Source organism: Pristis pectinata, chromosome 23, assembly GCF_009764475.1.
Source record: "Pristis pectinata isolate sPriPec2 chromosome 23, sPriPec2.1.pri, whole genome shotgun sequence".
Classification (NCBI taxonomy): domain Eukaryota; kingdom Metazoa; phylum Chordata; class Chondrichthyes; order Rhinopristiformes; family Pristidae; genus Pristis; species Pristis pectinata.
This window is the reverse complement of record NC_067427.1, coordinates 4,261,292-4,284,053: the sequence shown is the minus strand read 5'-3', so window position 1 is coordinate 4,284,053 and position 22,762 is coordinate 4,261,292. Positions and strand designations below refer to the sequence as shown.

At 41.3% G+C, this 22,762-nt stretch overlaps 1 protein-coding gene across 5 annotated transcripts in view; it reads left to right on the top strand.

The window, feature by feature from the left end:
• Positions 1–15,083: 15,083 nt before the first annotated feature.
• LOC127582046 (DENN domain-containing protein 1A-like) overlaps positions 15,084–22,762 on the top strand; it is a 437,758-nt gene continuing 430,079 nt past the window's right edge. For all 5 annotated transcript variants that reach the window (XM_052037000.1, XM_052037002.1, XM_052036999.1 and 2 more), the window contains exon 1: positions 15,084–15,235. Coding sequence is in view for 4 of the 5 variants with exons in the window: in XM_052037002.1 (XP_051892962.1) it covers positions 15,219–15,235 (17 nt within the window). In the remaining variant the exon portion in view is untranslated. The remainder of the gene's footprint in view (positions 15,236–22,762) is intronic.

Genomic DNA, 22,762 nt, shown 5'->3' with positions numbered 1-22,762 from the left:
TTTGTATCAAAGTAGAAGTCATCTCGCTCCGATGTAAACCATGTACATTTATTGGTCAATTACAACTTACCCAGCTTAAATGTGAAAATATTGTAAATCATAATATAAACTGCAGATGCTGGAAACCTAAAATAAAACAGAAAACACTGGGAATTTCATTGACCAGATAACCTTGTTTACAGTTTCTCCCGATGGTCACCTCCGTTTTAATTTATCAGAAGCACCCATTCCTCCACCTTCTCTGCTTAAGATTATTCTTCCCAGTTCTGACGAAGGTGCTTCAACCTGACACATCAACTCTTGTTTCTCTTCCCACGGATGCGGCCAGCTGAGAAGGTCCAGCATTTTCTGTTTTTGTTTTGAAAATAATGTGTTATTTCTAGGACAAGAAGTGGATGCCTAAATATCCCAACCTATGTAGTAGCGAAAGTGCTAACTGTTTTATTGTATAAAGGAAGTCATTAGGTGTTAAACTGTAAAATGATTGCTGTAGTCTGACTTTAAGATCAGTACTGGTACCACAGTTCCCAACCCTGCTGTTTCACAAGCTGTTGTTTTGCTATATACAGTATTTGTTTAGTTATGTCTAACTATTTGAGCTTTCAGATCGTATGTATAGTGGTAAACACAAAGCGACACAATTACAGAAGAGCTAACAGCAGTCAGCTGACAGAAGACATTACTGCAGGAAATTGACATCAACCCAAGCGCTCCCAGCTCAGTGGTTCATTCTGACCCCGGTATAAATTGCAATTCGTTCTTAACGTTAAAGTTTCCCTACTCTGGTCTCACAGGTCCACATTGGATTGGATGTTCCAAGTGGACGTTGTGCAGTCCTAACAAGTGCAACGGAAGATGGTTAGAAACTACCTTCTGCAGAGGTCTGCCGACCCTCCATTGTGAGGAGAATGATAGTGAATTTATTCACACCGTGAATAAACTTACAGCCGCATCAGCCCTCGGAAAGACTCCCGGGGCGCACATATTTCCTCTCACCGATACTAGTCTGTTTTTTTTGTAGTTTAGCGACAAGCCGTCTTCGCCTTCCTGACAAAAGTTAACGCACAATACTCCAGTGTGTCAACAGGATAAAGCTTACAAAAATTGGAAATCCTGCGTCCGATAGACACAAGAAACTCAGAGAGAAGATGTCACCGCGACTAACCAGCCACACGCCTCTTCGCCTCCCACAGCCAAGGATTAGATATTTCGCTCTGAAGCTAAATCTTTAACGGGTTATTTTAAAAACAATATTTGGAGCGTTTGCATCTGATACAACCATTGAGGGTCTAAAAGTCAAATTTGACATTACCAAAATGTTGCAAATAACAGGGAGACGCAAGACACTGCAGTTGCTGGAATCTGGAGCAAAAAAACCCGAACCTCTGGAGGAGTTCAGCGGCCAGGCAAGATATGTAGAGGGAAATGGACAGTCGGCATAAGTCCAGATGAAGGGCCTCTACCCGAACGTCGACTGCCATATCCCCCTACAAATGCTGCCTGACCATCTTCTCACAGGTACCATCGGGCAGGAGGTACAGAAGCCTAAACTCCCACACCACCAGGTTCAAGAACAGCTACTTCCCTTCACCAATTCGGTTCTTGAACCAACCTGCACAACCCTAATCACTATAGTGTAGAAACACGATGACCATTTTGACCACTTTGCACTAAATGGACATTTTTTGTTCTAATTGTATTCTTTTTTGTAAAAATTGTGTTTCATTTATGCTTAATTTATGTTTTTCTTGTGAATGCTGCTTATCTGGTGCTATGTGCCTGTGATGCTGCTGCAAGTAAGTTTTTCATTGCATCGCTGCACACATGGACTTGTGCAGATGACAATAAACTTGACTTGACTTTGACTTTGACCCACTAATATCCTCCAGCAGTTTTTTTGTTGCACACAACAGCAGGCTTAAACAAGTTACTTATGTACAAATTTCATAACCCCATGATAATGTTCAAATCCAGAAATAAGCCTTAAACTTACTGCATCACTTCTCTGAGTTAGAAATTGTTTAATTCTGACTGTAACTTTAAACACAGGTAAGCACTCTTTATCAAAGCATTTATCATTTGGTGACAAGAGACCGTGTAGACCTGCTTTACGTGAACGCACCTGACCTGGTGGTGCCTTGAACAAGTTAGTTTTGTAAAGGTAAACTTGCATTTGACCAGTTGTTGGCTGTGTCAACATGCAATACTCAGTTGCCATAATGAATATTTTGATCTATTATTCATCTGCAAAGCACCCACATTGTTGAAGAATTTACAACCTTTTATGCACTCATGCCAAATTCTGTTCCATCATTGTGGAATGGCTTCATTTAAACTATGTATTTTAATGCAGTTATTTTCTTATGGCACAAGGAGGATTTGTGACAGTTTCTTAATTATCTAAAGAAACTGACCCCCTAATCAGTAATCAGTGTTTCCTGCTGTAAAGAAGATTATTCATACTACTCATGCTATTTTCCTGATGCCATTGTCAATTTGGTTAAATATTATTTTACATAAATGAATTTAACATGAGCAATGATTTTTTTTATTCATTTGTGGTATGTGGGATCACTGGCAAAATTAGCATTTGCTGTCTATCCCCAATTGCCTGCAGCAAAGGTGCACTAGTGTTGGAGGGAGTGAATGTTTAAGATGGCAGATGGGGTACTTATCATGTGGACAATTATCCTGGGTGCTCTGTACACTAGTGAGGTACACTACATGCTCCAATATACACATATTATAAAGTGCCAGTTGTGCTTTTATATAAATATTAACTTGGTTCCTATTTAAAGCAGTCAGACTGGGAATGATTTGCATACATTGGAGAATGAAGCTTTTTTATTTCCCGCACTCTATTGAACTTGATAAGTATTTAGTGACTATGGAAGTGAAGTACCCATGCTTTGAAAACTATCCTTTTAAATAAAGAGATTTAGAGTACAATAATTTTAAATACTTGTTCTCTCAAATCTTGTGTAATTAAAAATGGAGACCTATTCTGAATACAACTTCTTCCATTCTCAGTTTCTAAAAATATACTTATAACAATAATATTTTCAATATGATTCATTCAATAAAATGATCAGAAATAGTAGCTATCATGCTCAAAGAATTGCAATATATCTTTTTGTTGTGAAAAAAATTTTAACGGAGATGAATAATATGATTGCTGCTCAGAAGTACAATGATTGTCATATGCGTAATGTAAATATGGGTAAGGTCATTCCTTCATTTAAATTTATAGAGTAATATGAACCTCTTCAAACCTTTACTAGTAGATATGCTTGTTGGAAATTAATATTAGATGCTTTGCACCTCTGAAGCTGGAAACTTTCCGATTAATTTGCAACCTTGAAGAACTGAAGAATATTGGACAATTCTTCAACCGTTGTGATTATTGGCATATATGTGATTATCAACATGTTGACAATTAAATTTTAATTGGGAAATAAGTCACAGGCAGTGCAGTCAAAACACATAAAACTGTTCCAAATCAATAGGATTTACAGTTAAAGAGACGAGCTTTGTTGCACTGCATTCATAAATTTTATGATAACTGGAGGTCAATTGAAAGAAAATGTAACTCATTAGCATTTTGAGCAGAAATTGCCTTTCACACATCCACAGAGAAAGAAAGAGCTTTAACAGTTTTTTGCAGGTTGCTATGAGGTGCATCTTTCTAAAGGGAAACATTTCATTAGGTGGAAAGAAAAAACAAACTCACTGATAAGAAGCATTCTTCCTATCTGTAAAGAGTTGCTGGGGATATAGAACTGCATCCCCGTGTCGATCACCATAACAGGAAGAGGTGAATTTGGAGGAGGGATGAGGAAGGAATATCCTGAATCTACTCTTTCCTGTTCATGTGGCTACTTGTGTTAAACAAAATTAAGGATTGTTGAAGCATTTCAGTTTATATTTCTGTTCAAAGCAACATAAAGAAATATTTTACTGATCCATACTGAGTACTAGAGATTAACATCTATTTAGTAAACATATAGTGTAGTTTGGTTGATATTATAATTTTTAGCCAGACTATAAAATTAATCAGAAAAGTGTTTAGGATAGAATTTATCAAAAAAAAGATGGTATACCTCTTGACTTGTTTGAAATTCAGTTTTGGAAAGCTGTCAGTACCAAACAGATTTGCTTCTGTCATGCAACTTTCATCTATTATAGATGAGGTACCTGCTTAATTGATAAAGATCATTGCTTCAGTTGTGGCTCAGTTGGCACCCTAACTCAAAATTGCAAGTTTGTGGGTTCAAGCCTTATTCCAGAGACAAACGCAGAAACCTAAGCTGATATTCCAGTGCATTGTAGAGGATGTCTCCCATCTTAGGTCGTCTTTTGGGGTGATGACCTGCTTCCACATTGGTTCTGAGATGGCTGATAAGGCCTATGCACGATCCACAGATTAGGGCAGGAGGTGCTTGATGTGGGGCTGGTTTTGCTCAGTGTCTGTTTATGGCACTTGAGGATCTCAGTAGGTTCTCAGGTATTCCTTCCCCATTCTGAATTGTCACATGAACCAATGAGAGGGTGATATTTGAGAGCATAGTTGAAGAGGTTTCTCTGTCCTCTTGGAAACCTCTTGCTGTGATCAAACTTGGAGTAGTGCCTGTTTCCAAAGCCTGATAATCAGGCCCAGCTGACAATGCTAATCCATCTCCCAGCAAAGGCAGTCGCCAATGCCAAGACTCACTACAGCCTTTGACACTCTGAGGAAAAGAGTTTTATAGATCAAGATCCCAAACCCAGCACCCACGATCCCTGCTCCACTGCCCACAGTCAGAGTATCACAGAACGTCAACAACGCAGAAGGAGGCCATTCAACCCATTGTGTCAATGCCGGTTAAAAAGGACCTAAGCCCATCTTCCAGCACAGTGTGTAGCCCTGCTGGTTACAGCTCTTCAAGTACACATCCAACTACTGTATAAATGTAGTGTGGGTTTCTCTCTCCTCCACCCTTTCAGGCCATGAGTTCCAGACTCTTGGCATGAAAAAATGGTCCTGCTCTACATTTAGCCCTTTACCAATTCCCTTTAATTCTAACCATGCTTCAGAGACATGGACTCCCTCCAAGCACTGAAGAGGTACCAAGCTGTGACCTATGGGGCTACACACTGTGCTGGAAGATGGGCTTAGGTCTTTTTGACTGGTATTGACATGATGGGTTGAATGGCCTCCTTCTACATTGTTGACTTTTTGTGATACTCTGACTGTAAGCAGTAGAGCAAGGATCACAGCACATTTCAGGTCGAGACCCTTCATCAGGGCGTCCTCTTTATTTCCCTCCATAGATGCTGCCTGACCTGCTGAGTTCCTCTGGCATTTTGTTTGTGTTGCTCCAGATTCCAGCATCTACAGAATCTCTTGTGTCTCTGGGATAGTGGGTGCTGGGTTTGGGATCCTGATCTACAAAACTCTTCTCCTCAGAGGGTCAAAGGCTATGGTGAATTTTGGCACGACTGCCTTTGCTGAGAGGTGGATCAGTGTCGTCAGCAAGCCTGACATCAGGCTCCCGAAACAGGCACTCTGCTCCAAGTTCGATCACAGCAAGAGGTTTCCAGGAGTCAAAATCTTTCAAATCCACTGGGAGGATAGGAGAACCATCTTCAGCACTTTCTCCCAGGTTTGAAGCTCTAATGCAGGACATGTTATGATGTTGAATGCTTGCATTTTCATAGAATATTAAAGTGATGCTGCTTATTAAAATATTTAAACCATCAACTTCCATCCCATAGTGGAGTGCTGTCCACTCCTTACTACCCAATGGTAGATTCTGGGATCCGATAGGTGTGAGGTGACTTGTTTCAGAGATTTAGGTCTGTAACCTCCCTCCAGGACCAGAACCACCTGCTTTGGTGGGGGTGGAAGTTTAAGGGAGGTGGGCAGAGGTTAAAATTCCCCACTTCTTCTGATGACACTTTAAACTGAGGTCCCATTTACTTTTTCATTTCCAGGCCAAAGGTCCCATGGTACGATTTCGAAGAAGAGCAGGGAGTTCTCCCTGGTGACCTAGGGGTAGAATTTATCCCTCAACCAAGGCCATAAAATCAAATTAACTGGTCACTCGGTGCAAATTGGTTGCTTCCTAAATTCCGACTGTGACCACTCCGAAAGTACTTCCTTGGTTGTAAAGCACTTCGGGATGTCCTGAAAGCAAATCTTTCTTCCTTTTTCTTTCTTGTGTGTCAATGAAATAACTGATGTTATTCTCTCAGGCGTGGAAGCTCTTATTCTTCACGCCTCCCCTTCCGTCAGATCTGGCACTGTAGTTCACGGAGCCTGCTGTTGTGCTATCTCTTGTAAAAGTTCTTCTCAACACATCTGCTGTCTTGATCAGTCTGAAGGATTCTCAGCCAAATTTTATCTTTAGTTGCAAACCCTGTGAATCCACAATAAGAGATGCAAAAAGCAATGTTATTGCTACTTTCCCTTCTGAAAGCACAAAGATGGCAATGTCAGATACACAATTTCACTATTAGTAATAGGTCTGTTATCCAGTAGGCAATACATATCATTTCAAAGACTTTTGATAATAAATCAAAGTTTGCATAAGTGTACATAAAGTTGTTTATCAATGTCATTAGAATCTTCTGAATATATGTGTTAGTGTGAGTTGCTAGCCAAAGATATTGCAGGAAAAAATATGACTTCAGTAAAAAGAGTACTAGAAGGCAAAAACAATCAAAGAAAAAGTCATAAGGATAGAGTTTTCTCGACAGTAGAGAATAGCGGGTAATGCTGAACAATAAATGTTTACATTGAGGAGCAGTGGGGAACTGAAAGCTAAAGAAATAAGTTAAAAGTCAAAGTGGAGATACAAGAGACTGCAGATACTGGAATCTGGAGCAATACACAACAAGTGCTGGAGGAACTCAGCGGGTCAGGCAGTATCCGTGAGGGAAATGGACAGTCACTGTTTCAGGTTGAGACCCTTCATCAGGTCTGGAAAGAAAGAGGGGAGATAAAGAGGGAAGTCAAAAGTCAGAGTGTATTCATTAATGAAATTAGCACTGTCAGAAGTGTAATTTTCAAACATATTAATTTATATGGAAAAGATAGGTGGATGAACAAGTAGAAATCAAGTGAATGAGATTGAACCGTCTCACCACTTGAGTACATACAGTATATATCAAGTAACATTCTGGGCTGACAAACATGAGACAATGCATGTAAGTGTTGAAAAAGTAATTGACATCGCACATTGAGTGGTGCAACAATGCAGGCTGCAAGGCAACAAAAACATTCATGTGTGAAAATTGACCAGTTATAAAAAATTGATCCAAGTGTGCAGGTGGGAATGAAAAGGCAAAAAGACACCGAGTCCATGAATTGAATACTGACAATCTGTGTCAAGTAGCACATCAATCCTTGATAACCACATCACCAAGAGATTATGGGAAGGAGGACTGGATACAGATCAGTGAGGAGAGGGGCGTGAGGATTGTGCCAAGATTAGAGTCTTTAATATCAGGAAAAGCTGGCAATAAATATCAAGCAAAAACAATTGGAGGAGAAAGTGAGCTTTAAAAAAAGCAAGAAGCAGAACTAAAGAAAAGTAAGATACCGTCATAAAATTGGAAGCTAAAGTCTTCATTTTTAGAATTATTGATAGGTGTTTCCAAATTTGAACTTTGGGATATACTGTATATGATTTCATACTAAAGGGACAGAAGAGGACCACAATTGCATATTGGCACAGAGGGCACAGTGCGCAATGCAGATTCAAATTATGAACACACATATGGGGTGACTGTTCCCTTGTTTCTACATTGTATAGATGTATGGCATGATGCATCAATAGTTATACTCCCGTGAAACATTAAGGACATTTTACCACATTGGAGACTCCACATGAATACAAGCTGCCTTTGTGGTTGTTTTGCCCATCAGCAGTAATGCAAAGACCGTTAGTAGATATTTAATGTGCTTTAAAACATTTATTAGCAGCATTACTGGATGTTAAATTCTGTTAGTCATAAAAAGTTCAAATATAATATTTTATTTTATTCTATTTCCTCCATCTGCAACTTAAAACATGTTCACTTACATTTTCAGTTCTGATGAAGGGTCTCAGAGCTGTAATATTAACTCTGTTTCTCTCTCCACAGATGCTGCTTGACCTGCTGAGTGTTTCCAGCATTTTCTGTTTGTATTTCAGGTTCTTTGGCCATGACTGGATAGTAAGGAAAGGAAATCTTACTTTATTGTGGATTTTGTTTCTTTCTTCCTTGAGTACCAAATCATCTTCTTTATTACATACATTGTCCAGGAGGGATTATTGAACATCAGTTAGAATGAGAGATTTCCTGCTCATCGCTCTTCTGTCGAGGACTCACCTCCCTTGAACTCACTGGCCTATGGAGACCACTTTCAGTTTAAAATTTTTATCCTTATTTTGGCCTTTATGTCTCCCTTTTCTGTAGCTTTCTGTTGCCTCACAAACTCTGAGAACTTGACACTCCTCCAGTTCTAACCTCTTGCATACGCACCATATCTTAGTTGCTCTGCCATTGGCGAGACTTTCGAGACTCCACCCACTGGAATTTCCCCCCTTAAGTTCCACTACCTCTCTGTACTGTCTCTCCTCTTCCAAGATTCCTATGTTCATCTGGTCTAATGTTGGTGGCTCATTGTCGAATACTGTTTGATAATACTCTTGTGAAGGGCCTTGAGAAATCTTACCGCAATGAAGGCACTATTATAAATAGAAGTTGCTGTTGGATACTGAATCTAATTATAGCAAACCATTGATGCTCCAGGCATTTGCTAAATTCTTCAAAATATCTTACATTTCTTATTATCTATATAAAATTACAATCCCTATCAGCATTATATATTGTGCTTAAGGCTCATATATTCATTGCACATTTTCACAGGATAATATTCACCCCATAAGCTTGGGCATTTTTGATGTAGGCTGATAAGAAATCACCAATCTGTTTTTAAATGGATAATAATGAATGATTTATGATCCAGAAATTGATCCATTCCCACCTATTGATTAATGATACACATTCATCTCATCCTTGACTCTGTCAGCTTTCCTTGGAAGGCTTTTTTTCCAGATTAAATTGAAAGCAACATTTTGTAGTTATATACTAATGAAGTACAGGATAGTATTATATGGTGAAGCATAATCTAAATTATGATCGGAATCCTCATCTCAATGATGTTGGTTTCACAATGTATAGCTGGATGGACTAACTCCTCTATTATGAGATCCTAAAAAAACTGGCAAGGCATTTTGCGCGCTGAAGGTTGCGAAGACCCAAGGCAGTTACTGTAATAGAAGATTGCTTGTTACGAATAAGCCGTCTAAAGCCAAAGCCCAGAATGTATTATTTATATAGCTTCAGACAAGGTCATTATGATACTTTAAATATAGCTTAAAGATACATATTTTATTCCCATTGTGTGACCATACTTTGTTGAGCAAGTGTTCACACAAAGTTATGCTGATATCAACCTATTTGCATAGAATATTATTTCTTCTTCAATAAAAAAGTACTGTGAGCTCAAGGGTGTTGGACTCAAAGGGAATTTATGTTGTATTATATACCAAATTCTAGCATCATCTTTTGAATTAATAACTCAAAATAAGCTTGTTATAATTGGGTGACAACTGATGAAAAGTTTCTGTACTGCCTGTTGTTTTTCACAGATTTTTATGACTGCATTATTACATCCGGAAATTTGTATATCATGAGAAATGTGCTGAAGGCTGGACAGAAACATTGCAGTTAGAACATTTCAAAGTATTTGGTTCTAGCCATGTGCAGTTTTGGCAGCTTGCCTTGTTTGAGGAACATTAGTCGACTAGTTGGGTTTTTACAAGAGTCTGGGAATATTCATAATAGTGTTTGGCCAATGTAGTTTTGATGAGTCATAGTCACAGAGTTATACAGTATGGAAACAGGCCCTTCAGCCCAACTCGTCCATGCCGAGCAAGGTGCCTTCTTGAGCTGCTCCCATTTGCTTGTATTTGGCCCATATCCCTCTAAACCTTTCGTATCCATGAACCAGTCATTGTACTGGTACTTCACTGTACTTGTGCACATGACAATAAAATTGACTTGACTTGATTTTATGAACCTCTATAAAATCACCCCTCGGCCTCCTTTGCTTCACGGAAAACATTCCCAGCCAGTCCCTCTTCATAACTCAAGCCCTCTAGTTCCAGCAACATCCTAGTGAATCTTTTCTGCATCCTCTCCAACCTAATCATATCCCTCCTATAGTATTGCCACCAGGAATGCACGCAATATTCCAGGTGCGGTCTTGCTGACATCTTGCACCATTGCAACCTGACATCCCAATTCTTGTACTCAATGCCCCATTGATGAAGGCAAGCATGCCATGTATCTTCTTCTCCACTTTGTCTACCTGAGTTCAAGAGAAAACCTTTAGAGGGTGTCCATTGGCTAAACACCTTCTTTAAAATACTTATCCCCGAGATTCTGCACAAGATATTGAAGTTAGGGTTGGGTTGGTAATTGGTCAGGAGCTGAGACACAGTGGCTGGGAATCAATAGAACAGCATAAACAGAAAATGCTGGAAATAGTCAGCAGGCCAAGTAAAATCTGGGAAATGGGGAATGGAGCTAACGTTTCAGGTCAATAACCTGTCATCAGAATTAGGAAAAGAAAAGAAATTAGAGAGATATTGTTGCAGAGTAGGGGAGGGGTGCAGTGAGCAAAGGGAATGTCTGTCCATGAGGGACTGTTGTAAATATTGAGAAAGGGTGCTGGGAGCTTGTTAAATACAAATGATCTGTATGGAGGGGGTGTAAATAGAAGGAGATAGAACATAGAACAGAACGCAGAACAGTACAGCACAGGAAAAGGACCTTCGGCCCACAATGTCTGTGCCAAACACAATGCCGAATTAAACTAATTCTCTTCTACTTGCACATATTCCTCCATTTCCTGCATATTCATGTGTCTATCTAACAGCCTTTTAAACACCTCGATCGTATCTGCCTCCACCATTCTCCTCGGCAGCTCGTTCCAGGCACCCACCACTCTCTATGTAAAAAAAAATTATATCTCACCTTAAGTGCATGTCGTCCAGTACTTGACATTTCTACACTGGGAAAAAAATTCTGACTGTCTACCAGAAGGGTGCTGAGGGGTGACCTTGCAGAGGTTTATAAGATCCTGAGGGGCATAGAGAAGGTGGATGGTCACAGTTTTTTTCCCAGCATAGGGGAGATGAGATGAAACAGAAGAGAGGAGAAAGCAACAATGCAGGAACTGTGAGATACAGGATACTGTAGTCGGTGGAAATCTGAAAGAGAATGTTATAGACAACCTCAGCAGGTCAAGCAGCACCAATGGAGAGAGAATGTTTCAGATTAATATCCTTTAATCAGAACTGGCCAGTTCTGACAGAAACCAGAAAGGTTGGTACATGAAATCGTTGAGTTCAACGTTAACCCCTGGGGGCTGCAATGCATCTGTCTGGAAGATAGGATGTTGTTCCTTGGGCTTTGTTGGAAGACTGTAAGTCGTCAAAGGCAGGGTGGGAGTGAGATGGAGAATTAACATGACGGCAATTGGAAGCTCAGAGTCACCCTTGCAGAGTGAACAATGGTGTTCTGCGGAACAGTTACATAACCTGCAGTTGGTTTCTCCAGTGTAGAGGAGACCACATAGTGAGTACTAAAGGCTGTGCACCAATGAAGGTTAACGGTTTTTCTCTCTGAGTAATTCAATTTTTTATTTCAGGTTTCCAGCACCTGCAGTATTTTTTTCTCTATTCAATGAATAGAATGGTGTCTGATCGGTGACACAGTGCTCCCCGGGTATTTGTGCTGAACAAGATAATTAAATGACTTGCTTGAAGTAACAGGCAGTTTGAATTTGCCACAATTTTAAGAGGCACAGGTAGGAGCAAGAAGTTGCAAAATGAAAGAGACAGACCTAATGAGTGGGCAAAACTATAACAGATAGTGAAAAAGTCTGGGTTTTGTCAGCCCAGGGCTAAAAATTTGGTTGGTGAAGATGGTGAGTGGCGAGGGAAGAAGGTACGAGTGACGATTTGGTTGTGGAGATTTGTTTGGGCTGATGATCTGCTTTTAATATTTCTCACATTCTCTTCAGACCTCTTTATCTTTACCCCCATACTCATTTAAAAAAATCTACAATGTTTTATCAGAATTGCCTTTTCTTTCCATGTCTATTTGAAAGACCATTCATTCCAAGTGTTTTGGAATTGGAATCAGAATTGGTTTACTATTATCACATGTACGGACACACAGTGCAGAACTTCCGTTTGCGTGCCATCCAGACAGACCATTCCATACAAAAGTACATCGAGGTAGTAAAAAGGAAAACAGAATGCAGAATATCATGTTATAGTTCTTTCAGTTATTTTTCCTCCTGTCACCCTGCCTCCTTCAAACCTTTTGCCAACCTTCTCAACATATTTGTTTACTTTTTAGCTTTTAATTATGATAACTTCTTTGCATTTTCTGATTGCATTTGCTGAATCCAGTATCTTCTGTTTTGGTTTTCAATTTTCAGCATTCAGAAGTTTATTTCTTTTCAGCACGGAGATTATTGTGATTATGTTTGTGAAAACAACATGAATTTATTGTTTGTTTTGGATACTGTTTATAAATACTACTGTAATCCTCAAAGGGTTCAAGTACTTTATTAGTTTGTATGTAATTTCTATCTGAAACAAACAGCCAAACCATATGTGAACTCAAAAGCATATAGTAGAGCCTGAAGAAAGAAGGACTGGCTTTTATCTAGTCCCTCAGTGTCACTCTATGACCAGTGGAGAACTTCTCCTGAAGTGCAGTCACTCTTGTAACGTCAATAACGTAGCAGCTAATTTATACACAATAAGCTCCCAAAAATGAGATATAATAAAAACAGAAAATGCTGGAAACATTCAGCAGGTCAGCCAGCATCCGTGGGAAGAGAAACAAGGTTAATTTTTTGGACTGAAGATGCTTCATTCGAACTAGCAAAGAGAAAAGAAACAAGTTTGGTTTAAATTGCAGAAAGAGTGGGGAAGAATTGAACAGGACAATGGGAATCTCTCTGGTAGAGTGAGGTCAGGGTTGCTGTGGGGATAAACTGTAAATAAGATCATCTGATCGATGGATTGATGGGACAGTTAGAGAGAAAGAACAGGGTCCTTTATTCATAAAAAGCTGTGAAATGAGAGTGGTTAGAGGGTGAGAGCAGAATTAAAGGAATTTAAAGTTGTGAATTGCAGAGCTGTAGATATGCCCAGCAGGTCAGTCTGTGACCAAAGGAAACACAACAGTACAGCACAGGAACAGGCCCTTCAACCCACTATGTCTGTGCTGACCATGGTGCTAATCTAACTAACCCCATTTGCCTGCATATGGTCTGTACCTTGCCATTTCCTGCCTGTTCATGTTCCTATTTAAATGTCTCTTAAACATTGCTACCTGCTTCCACCACCTCTCCTGGCAGCACGTTCCAGGCACCCAGCACTCTCTGTGTAAAAAACTTACCTCACACATCTTTAAACTTTCCCACTTCTCACCGCAAACCCATGCCCTCTAGTATTTGACATTTCCTGGGAAAAAGACTCTGACAATTTACCCTAGCTATGCCTCTCATAATTTTTTATACTTCTATCATGTTAGGCAGTAGAGTGGAGAGTGCTAGTGGAGAGTGAAAAATTGAGCCAATGTCATTGATGGATGACCTGGTCAGGTGTGATGCAGACAGAGAAAGTGAGCTAGCTGAAGCTGTTGAATTTGATATTGAGTCAGGAAAGCTGTGATATGCCCAGCTGGAAGATGAGGTGCTGTTCCTCAGGATATGTAGGGCCTTGTTATAACAGACAGGTCAAAGTGGGAGAGGGATGGAGAATTAAAGTGGAGGGAACAGGAAGCTCAGGATTCCTTCTTAGGATTGAACACAAAACAGTCAGCAATCTGCATTTGATTTCTCCAATACAGAGAAGGCCACAATGTGAACATGGAATGCAAAACACTAGATTCAAAGAAGTTCGAGTGAATCGCTGATTTTTATTTTTCCCACAAATTAGCTTGTTGTGCACAAATTGGCCACTGTGTTTCCATTACAACAACAAGTTCACTACCAACGATGGAGCAGGTCATTTGCCCCTCCTGCCAGCTTTGCCATGAATCTCAGATGGTGACGAGGAGGCTTACAGGAGTGAGATAGATCAGCTGGTTGAGTGGTGTCTCAACAACAACCTCGCACTCAACGTCAGCAAGACCAAGGAATTGATTGTGGACTTCAGGAAGGAGAAGTCGGGAGAACACACACCAGTCTTCGTTGAGGGGTCAGCGGTGGAAAGGGTGAGCAGCTTCAAGTTCCTGGGTGTCAACATCTCAGAGGATCTATCCTGGGCCCAACACATTGATACAATCATGAAGAAGGCACGCCAGCGGCCATCAGATTTCTGAACGGTCCATGAACCTATGAACACTACCTCGTAGTGTTTTGCACTATTTATTTATTTTTGTAACTTGTAGTAATTGTTATGTCTTTATGTCTCGTAGTGTGCTGCTGCCACAAAACAACAAATTTCACCGCCACCTCAGTGATAATAAACCTGATTCTGATTCAATAAGATCATGATTGATCCTTCACCTCTTTCCCTGCGCTAACGCACAACGCCTCTGTCTTTAATGCACCCAATAACTGCACCTCGGCAGCACGCTTGGGTAGAGCAATCCAAGGGTTCATTACCCCTTGGGTGAAGAAATCTCATCTCAGTCCTGAATAAGTGATCTCATATTTTGTGACCCCCCCTTGGAAACATCATCTACCGTGTCAAAAAACGTTGCAAAGCGCTCTGTGACACACTATCAGGGGCTGTGGCGACGGGAAAATCTTTAATTCTTTCAGCAGGGTCTCATTTACTTGGGTGGTCAGCGACATTTCTGAAAAAAAGTTGACAAAAGTCCAGTTGATGGACAGGTAGACCGGGCTGCCGCGGGAGCGACGGCCTCCGGGAGTTGTAGTTCCATGCGTGACGTAGGGCGGGTGGGAGGGGCAGTGGCGGCCGACTGCGGACTACAGCTCCCAGCAGGCGCAGCGGCAAGCCGTCCGCCGGTACCTTCGATGCTCGGCGATCATGTCGTCCCCCGGTTTGGCGTAAAGGCTGAGGAGGGAAGGGCTCGGCGGCGTTGCTTCTCCCTGGTAGCGCGACGACAGCGCGGCACGGCGGTCACCAGCAATGGGGTCCAGGATCAGGTGAGTGTAATTCGCCGCTTCCCCCCCTTCCCGGCGGCTGCCCGGCTCGGGGCTGCGGGAGAGCGCCAGGCCCCGGCATCCCCGGGCTCGCCTGCTCACTCCCCCCGGCGCACGCCGCCTTGCAGCCGGCCGCGCTGTGGCACCGTGCGGACCTCGATGGGCCCGATTCGGGATCCGCGCGGAATTCCCTGTTCTGGAGGTAGGAAAAATAACTGGACGGAGGGCGGGCGGCGAGGCTGGGTTTGGAGAGGAATCTCCCAGGCATCTGTCAGCGGGCGGGCTGTCATTTCCTTCAGTAAACACCGGCTTGCAGAGTGCGATGTGCACGGTTGCGGGTGCCCTGGGCTGTACTTGCCCCTCTGAGCCAAAAGGACAAGGCTCCACTCCAGACCCTTGAGCAGAAGCATCCAGGCTGTCACTTCAGAGCAGGAGTGAGGGAGCGCCGCGCCGTGGGAGGGGCTGGGGGCGAGGGAGCGCCGCGCCGTGGGAGGGGCTGGGGGCGAGGGAGCGCCGCGCCGTGGGAGGGGCTGGGGGGGAGCTGGTGCTGCATTGCTGCAGGGGTCAGTGGTGAGGGCAGTTGAGTGCTGTACTTTGGTGTCATCCTTTGACTGGAATGTTGAGCTGAGACCTTATCTGCTCTCTTTGGTGGTTACTGAAAACCCACAGTACTTTTTGTGAAGCAGAATCATCAGTGTCCTGTCCAATATTTACCCCTCACCTTGTATTACTGATTATAGTTATCATATTGCTTTTTGATTTTGACCCACTCGTAAGTTTGCTGCTGAATTTCACACATTACAAAAGTTACTACACTTCAAGATACAATTGACTGTGAAGCACTTTTGAGGTCCTGGAAAGGATGTGAAAGGTGTTTCGTGAATGCAGGACTTTCTAATTCTTATTGATTCTTGCTTTCTGTTTTAAGAATACCTTCAGGTGGGTGGGAAAGGTTTCTGTACCCCATATATGTTAACACTTCAAACGTTCCAGCTATAGTTTGTCTTGGTTATGAGTTTGATGCTAGTATATTGACACTGGAATGCTTAATAGGTGAAATGTGGAGGAAGACATGATGAGGAGAATGATGGACGAGAGACAGCATACCCCACAAACAGCTGTTTGATGCTGAAAACAGTTTTGTTGCCTGGATCAAAATGATCCACCGAGAATGTTCCCACAAGTGATAAACCACTGGAATATTTTCCATTGTACCTCTGTATCTCCTTTAAGACTGTTAATGAAGAGCCAGTCTGCCTTAAAATTGTTTTAGAATACTGATCATCTAGATTTTCACGTAGCAATACTATATGAGCATGTCTTTAGGATCTCCAAGCATACAAGCTTAATACATCTTAAATTTGTTTGATTATTTTTTTTAAATATAAAAAAAATTGTGGTTAAGACACAACACATTTTACGTAACTGCTTTTTGATGTTAAAATAGCCAAGAGTACTTCACAGGACTTTATGCAGAGCCATGTTAAAGGATTGGTATTGGTTTATTGTTGTCACTTGTACCGAGGTACAGTGAAAAACTTGTCTTACAAACCGATCGTACAGGTCAATTCATTACACAATGCAGTTACATTGGGTTAGTACAGAGTGCATTGATGTAGTACAGGTAAAAACAATAACAATATACAGAGTAAAGTGTCACAGCTACAGAGAAAGTGCGGTGCAATAAGGTGCAAGGTCACAACAAGGTAGATCGTGAGGTCAGAGTCCATCTCATTGTATAAGGGAACCATTCAATAGTCTTATCACAGTGGGGTAGAAGCTGTCCTTAAGTCTGGTGGTACGTGCCCTCAGGCTCCTGTATCTTCTACCCGATGGAAGAGGAGAGAAGAGAGAATGTCCCGGGTGGGTGGTGTCTTTGATTATGCTGGCTGCTTCACCAAGACATCCATATGTACATATGGATATTTGTACATATGACCTGAGCTGGGTCAAAGAAGGAGACTTTAAGAAGCAATTTCAAAGGTGGAAGGAGAGAGATTTGGGGAGGATACTGCGGCATTCAGAGTCTAGCAGCTGAAGGCTGTCAATGGTGGAACAACTAAAATTTGGTCTTCACAGGGGGTCAGAATTAAAGTTAGTGCAGAAAACTTGAAAAGCTTGTAGAATCGTGGATGATTGCAGCAAATAAGGAGTTATTTGGCTGATTGTGTCCATATTGGTGAAAATAAAACAAAACAAATCTCTGTAGGCTTTGGCATCTGATACTCATTCAGGAACAATTTAAATGTGATGAGGGCTTAGGGTAGAGAGTTCTAGGCCCCTATCACTCTTTGTATGAAAATGATTTCCTCGATACCATTATAAATCCTTCTCTTAATTACCTTTGACTCCCTGTTATGTGAAATAGTTAATCCCTATTTACCTCTCTCAATTTTATACACCGCCCTTCAGCATTCACTGTTTCAAAGAAAACAACCCAAACCATGCCTGTGCTGTTTCTCCTCGTAACAAAATTCACTGATGTAAATCCCTATAAATCTAGAAAGAAGCTGGAAATCATGTAAATCCCTGCACACTTTGTTAGACCATCACATTCTTCCACAATGTGGTGGCTAGGACTGTAAGATGCGATCTAACTGGTGTTTTACACAGTCCCAGCATCACTTCTCTGTTCTTTTATTCTGTGCCTTGGCCAATAAAGACCTATCCTAAAGGTTGTATGGGTGGAGGATTTTATCGAGCAGGTGAGAGGCAAGACCATGCAATGATTTGAAAAGAGGGATGAGAATTTTGAAATGTGGGTGATGCCTAATCAGGAACTAAGATGGGTCAGTGAGTTCAGGGCTGATAACTGAATGGAACGTATTGTGAGTCAGGAGAGCAGAGTATGTGGTGCTAAGTTTTTAGTGGATGGAAGGTGGGGTGCTGACCAAGAGGCACTTCAAGACCAGTAAGGATCTGGTGTAGCAGGTTACTATTACAATCATATGTTAGATCTTGTCATTGGCAGTGGGAGTTACTTTTCAGTGGCATGCAACTTGAATCTCAAAATTCAACTCGTGCAGTTTGTGGGAGGAAAGAAGGATTGATAAGTTTCAACAATTCTGGAAGAGACTGTTGGAGAAGGAGATGTTGAAAAGATGTCTTAGTCTCAGCACAGTGGCAGAGGGAGGAAAAAGAGAAAAGAAAGTAAAAACACAAGTGGAAGTTGAAGAGAAAGAGAAAGAGACGGGACAACTACATGAGTTAGCTCTGACCAAGAATGTGCAAAAAGGTATTGGAAGGCTTTGCTGTTATCTTGTGTGTTATCTTCCACTACTGTTGAAAGAATGTATTAGTAGATTTAGTGTTGCCCTACCCCATTTTGGGCTCTTGATATTGGTGAGCGGGGCCATGGTTACTCCTACACTGACAATGTAATAGAGCTCCAAATTGGGTAGAGTCTCTCAAAATCCAGATGAGTTTATCTTATGATTAGCTGAGCCATACGGCTTCTAAATGCCCCTGGTTTGATTCCTAATTAGAGAATAGTACAGCCCAGAAGAATGCTATTGAACCCACTGAGTCTGACCTGGCTTATTTTGAAAAGCAAGCCAGCTATTCCCATTCCCCTATTCTTTTTTTTATCCTCCTCATCCCTGTAATTTTTTTATGTATGCAATTCCTTTTTATTGGATCTGTGTCTAACCGCTCATCGGGCAACAGTTTTATAAATGTTTTGTTAAAGTAGATCTTCCACTCTGTAATGGAAGCCTCCGGTTATTAATCATTCAACCATCAGGAATGTTTACACTTTATTTACTCCACCTAAATCTCCTCTTTGAGTCATTCGCCTTGGAGAGGAAACCACCTCTGTTGATTTTGTTGCTCCTCATAAGGAGTAAAAGGCCAGAATTTCCATTCCTTGTTATTAACCATTCACCTTTGCTGGAAATATGCTCATGTGAATACTGGTTCAGTGTGTTTAAATTTGGCTTTAACATCTTTTTGGAGCTGTTGATATTGTTGGGACTCTCAGAAGATTGGCAAGTTTTTAGAATTTGCCAGTTATCCTGTTATTAACTCAAAACTGCTGGATTTGAGCATGAGTTTGTTGAAGTGTACCTGCAGTTAATTCTATAGGTTATAATTTTAAAGATTGTTTCATTAATTTATTTATTGATGATTTCCACATATGTGGTGAAGAGTGACCTTAAACTGTTGCGGCTCATGTTCTGAAGATGAATGGTGAAGTATCACGAGGTCAGAATGGTTTGTATTTTTGTTGGGAACAGGGAGATGGTATTTTTCTACAGAGAAGGAGGCATTTAGCTCATTGCATCCATGTCCCCGGCAGAACAATTGCATCAATTCTATTCCCCTCATGTCCATCAATTTCCCGCTGCTACTTTTGCTACTTGCCCACACTAGCACATATTTGGGATGTGGGAAGAAACCAGAGCACCTGACAGACATCCACATGGTCACCGAGAGAATGTACAAACTGCACACAGTCAGCATCTGAGATCAGGGTTGATTAGTCTCTAGTCCTGTGAGGCAGCAGCACTAATTGCTGTGTCACCATGCCATCATGGTTAATCTTGTGCACTTGCTGTCATGTTGATTAAGATAGTGGAGGATGCCCATGAAAGTGCAGCCATGGATAGTAAGGACACCTATGTCAGACTAGTATTTATTGACTACAGCTCTGCCTTCAATACCAAAATTCCAAGCAAACTCATTTCCAAACTCCTAAGCCTAGGACTCAATGCCTCCCTTTGCAGCAGGATCCTTGACTTCCTGACCAACAGACCATAATCAGTGAGGATAGGCAGCAACACCTCTGCCACGGTTATCCTCAAATACTGGTGCCCTACAAGGCTGTGTCCTCGGCCCCCTACTCTACTCCCTATACACTCACGACTGCATGGCCAGATTCTGCTCTATCTACAAGTTTGCAGATGATACCACCGCAGTGGGCTAAATCACAACTAACAATGAGTCGGAGTACAGGAAGGAGAGAGGGCCTAGTGGCATGATGTCATGACAACAACCTGTCCCTCGATGTCATGACAACAACCTGTCCCTCAATGTCAGCAAAACAAAAGAGCTGGTCGTTGACTTCAGGAAGGGGGGCGGTGCACACACTCCTGTCTACATCAAAGGTGCTGAGGTCAAGAGGGTTGAGAGCTTCAAGTTCCGAGGAGTTCCTAGAACTAGACGTCATAGGTTTAGGGTGAAAGGTGCAATGTTTAAGGGGAATCTGAGGGGGAGCTACTTCAGTCATAGGGTGGTGAGTGTGGAATGAGCTGCCAGCGGAAGTAGTGGATGCGGGTTCAATTGTAACACTTAAGAGGAGTTTGGATAGGAACATGAATGAGAGAAGAATGGAGGGCAATGGTTCGGGTGCAGGTAGATGGGACTAGGCAGGAAACCAGGCTGGCAAGGACTCGATGGGCTGAAGGGCCTGTTTCTGTGCTGTGGTGCTTTATGACTCCATGAATGAACATTACCAATATCCTGTCCTGGTCCAACCACATAGATGCCATGGCCAAGAAAGTGCACCAGCACCTCTACTTCCTCAGGAGGCTAAAGATATTCAGCATGTCCCTGTTGACCTTCACCAATTTTTATCGATGCAACATAGAAAGCATCCTATCCAGATGCATCACCATTTGGTATGGCAACTGCTCTGCCAAAGACCACAAGAAATTGCAGAGTTGTAGACACAGTGCAGCACTTCATGAAAGCCAGCCTCCCCTCCGTGGACTCTGTTTGCACTTCTCACTGCTTTGGTAAAGCAGCTAACGTGATCAAAGACCTCACCCACCCCAAACATTCTCCCTTCTCTCCCACTGGGGAGAAGATACAAAAGCCTGAAAGCACAGGCTCAAGGACAGCTTCTACCCTGCTATTATAAGACTATTGAATGGTTCCCTTCTACAAGATGGACTCTTGACCTCTTAATCTACCACGACATGACCTTGCACCTTATTGTCTGCATGTGCTGCACTTTCACTGTAACTGTAACACTTTATTCTGCATTCTGTTATTGTTTTTCCCTTGTGCTACCTCAACATACTGATGTGATAAAATGATCTGTATGTATGGCATTCAAAACAAAGTTTTTCACTGTACTTTGTCACATGTGACAATTATAAACCAATTTGCCATCAGTTTGAGTGTGGAAGGGGAAAGGATAAGTCATGGCATTTTATTGCATATTTGGCCTTAATGCTGTTGATCATTTGTGTGACACGGAGCTACAAAGAGCATCAGTTTTGTATTGTGGAACTTGCATTAATTATTACCATAGTATTTTTGATGATGAATTTATCTACAATTCATTGTCATGTTTGAATTATATTTATAATTAATGGTTCAAAGGAGGAGCTACAGGGTGCAACTTTAAAACAATAATTTAGGCTAACAGCTAATTATCTGTAATTTAAGCGACAATTAAATGTTAATCTTTATGCAAAGTGCTGTATTTAATTCTTCAGATACAGCAAAGTAGAGGCAAAGCTTCATTAAATTCCAACAAATCATTTGTTATGTCCTTGTTCAGAAATATTTTATTGTGCAAGAACTCATTTGTTAATCAAATGATTTTTGTTATTGATATGATAATCTAGAAGTAAATTTCTGGAGAAGTGCCTCGAGATGCCAAATGTGAAAGTTGATGCATGTTAGGTTAGGGAGACTTGCTGCATAGAATTACACAGAAACTCCATTTGGCCTGTTAACAACTGCTCCTTCCCAACTTCCTCTCACCCTTCACCTGTTGTATGATGAGGGCTGTAGCTTTGAATTTTTAGTATATTTTCTTGGCATAATATTTTAATGTTTAAGATGAATCAATCCATCATTAATGGTCCATGATTAAGATGAGACAATCCATCATTATTGTGCATTTATGAAGATTAGGTTTGGTTGAACTTCTTGAAATGACTCACTTTGTAGGGAGATATCCCTGTACTTTGGATTTCTTTCTATCAAGTCTTTCTGACAGGTGATGCAAAGCGTCTCCAAGCAAAGACAGGTTATCATTTATTGCACATCTTAATGGATGCAAGCAACTGTCACTGAAGTTGTTCTTCTAAAGTATAAATTTAGATCTTCTATATTTGTTCTGTCACAAGCTGCTCTGGCAGCAGAACAACTAATTTTTCTGGCATTTCATTTAGAAGTGAGCATTTGTTATTCAATCAAATGCAAGATATTTACAAGTTATCATGCTATTAACTCAAATCCTGCTCTTGCTGGATTCAAGCAGACATAGTGACAAACATGGAGACACAAGAGACTGCAGATGCTGGAATCTGGAGCAACAGACAATCTGCTGGAAGAACTCAGTGGGTCGAGCAGCATCTGTGGGAGGAAAGGCGTTGTTGACGTTTCGGGTCGAAACCCTGCATTGGGTCCTGAGTTCTTCCAGCAGATTTTTTGTTGGCTACCAACATAGTTACAAATAACTCAGTAAAGTTGTCATTTGAAAATTTCTTCTATTCACTCATCTATTGCTGGTCTCTGGTTGGTCTGTGAATGTGAGGTATTGCCTTTTATTGTTGGAGCTTGTGCGGTGAAGGT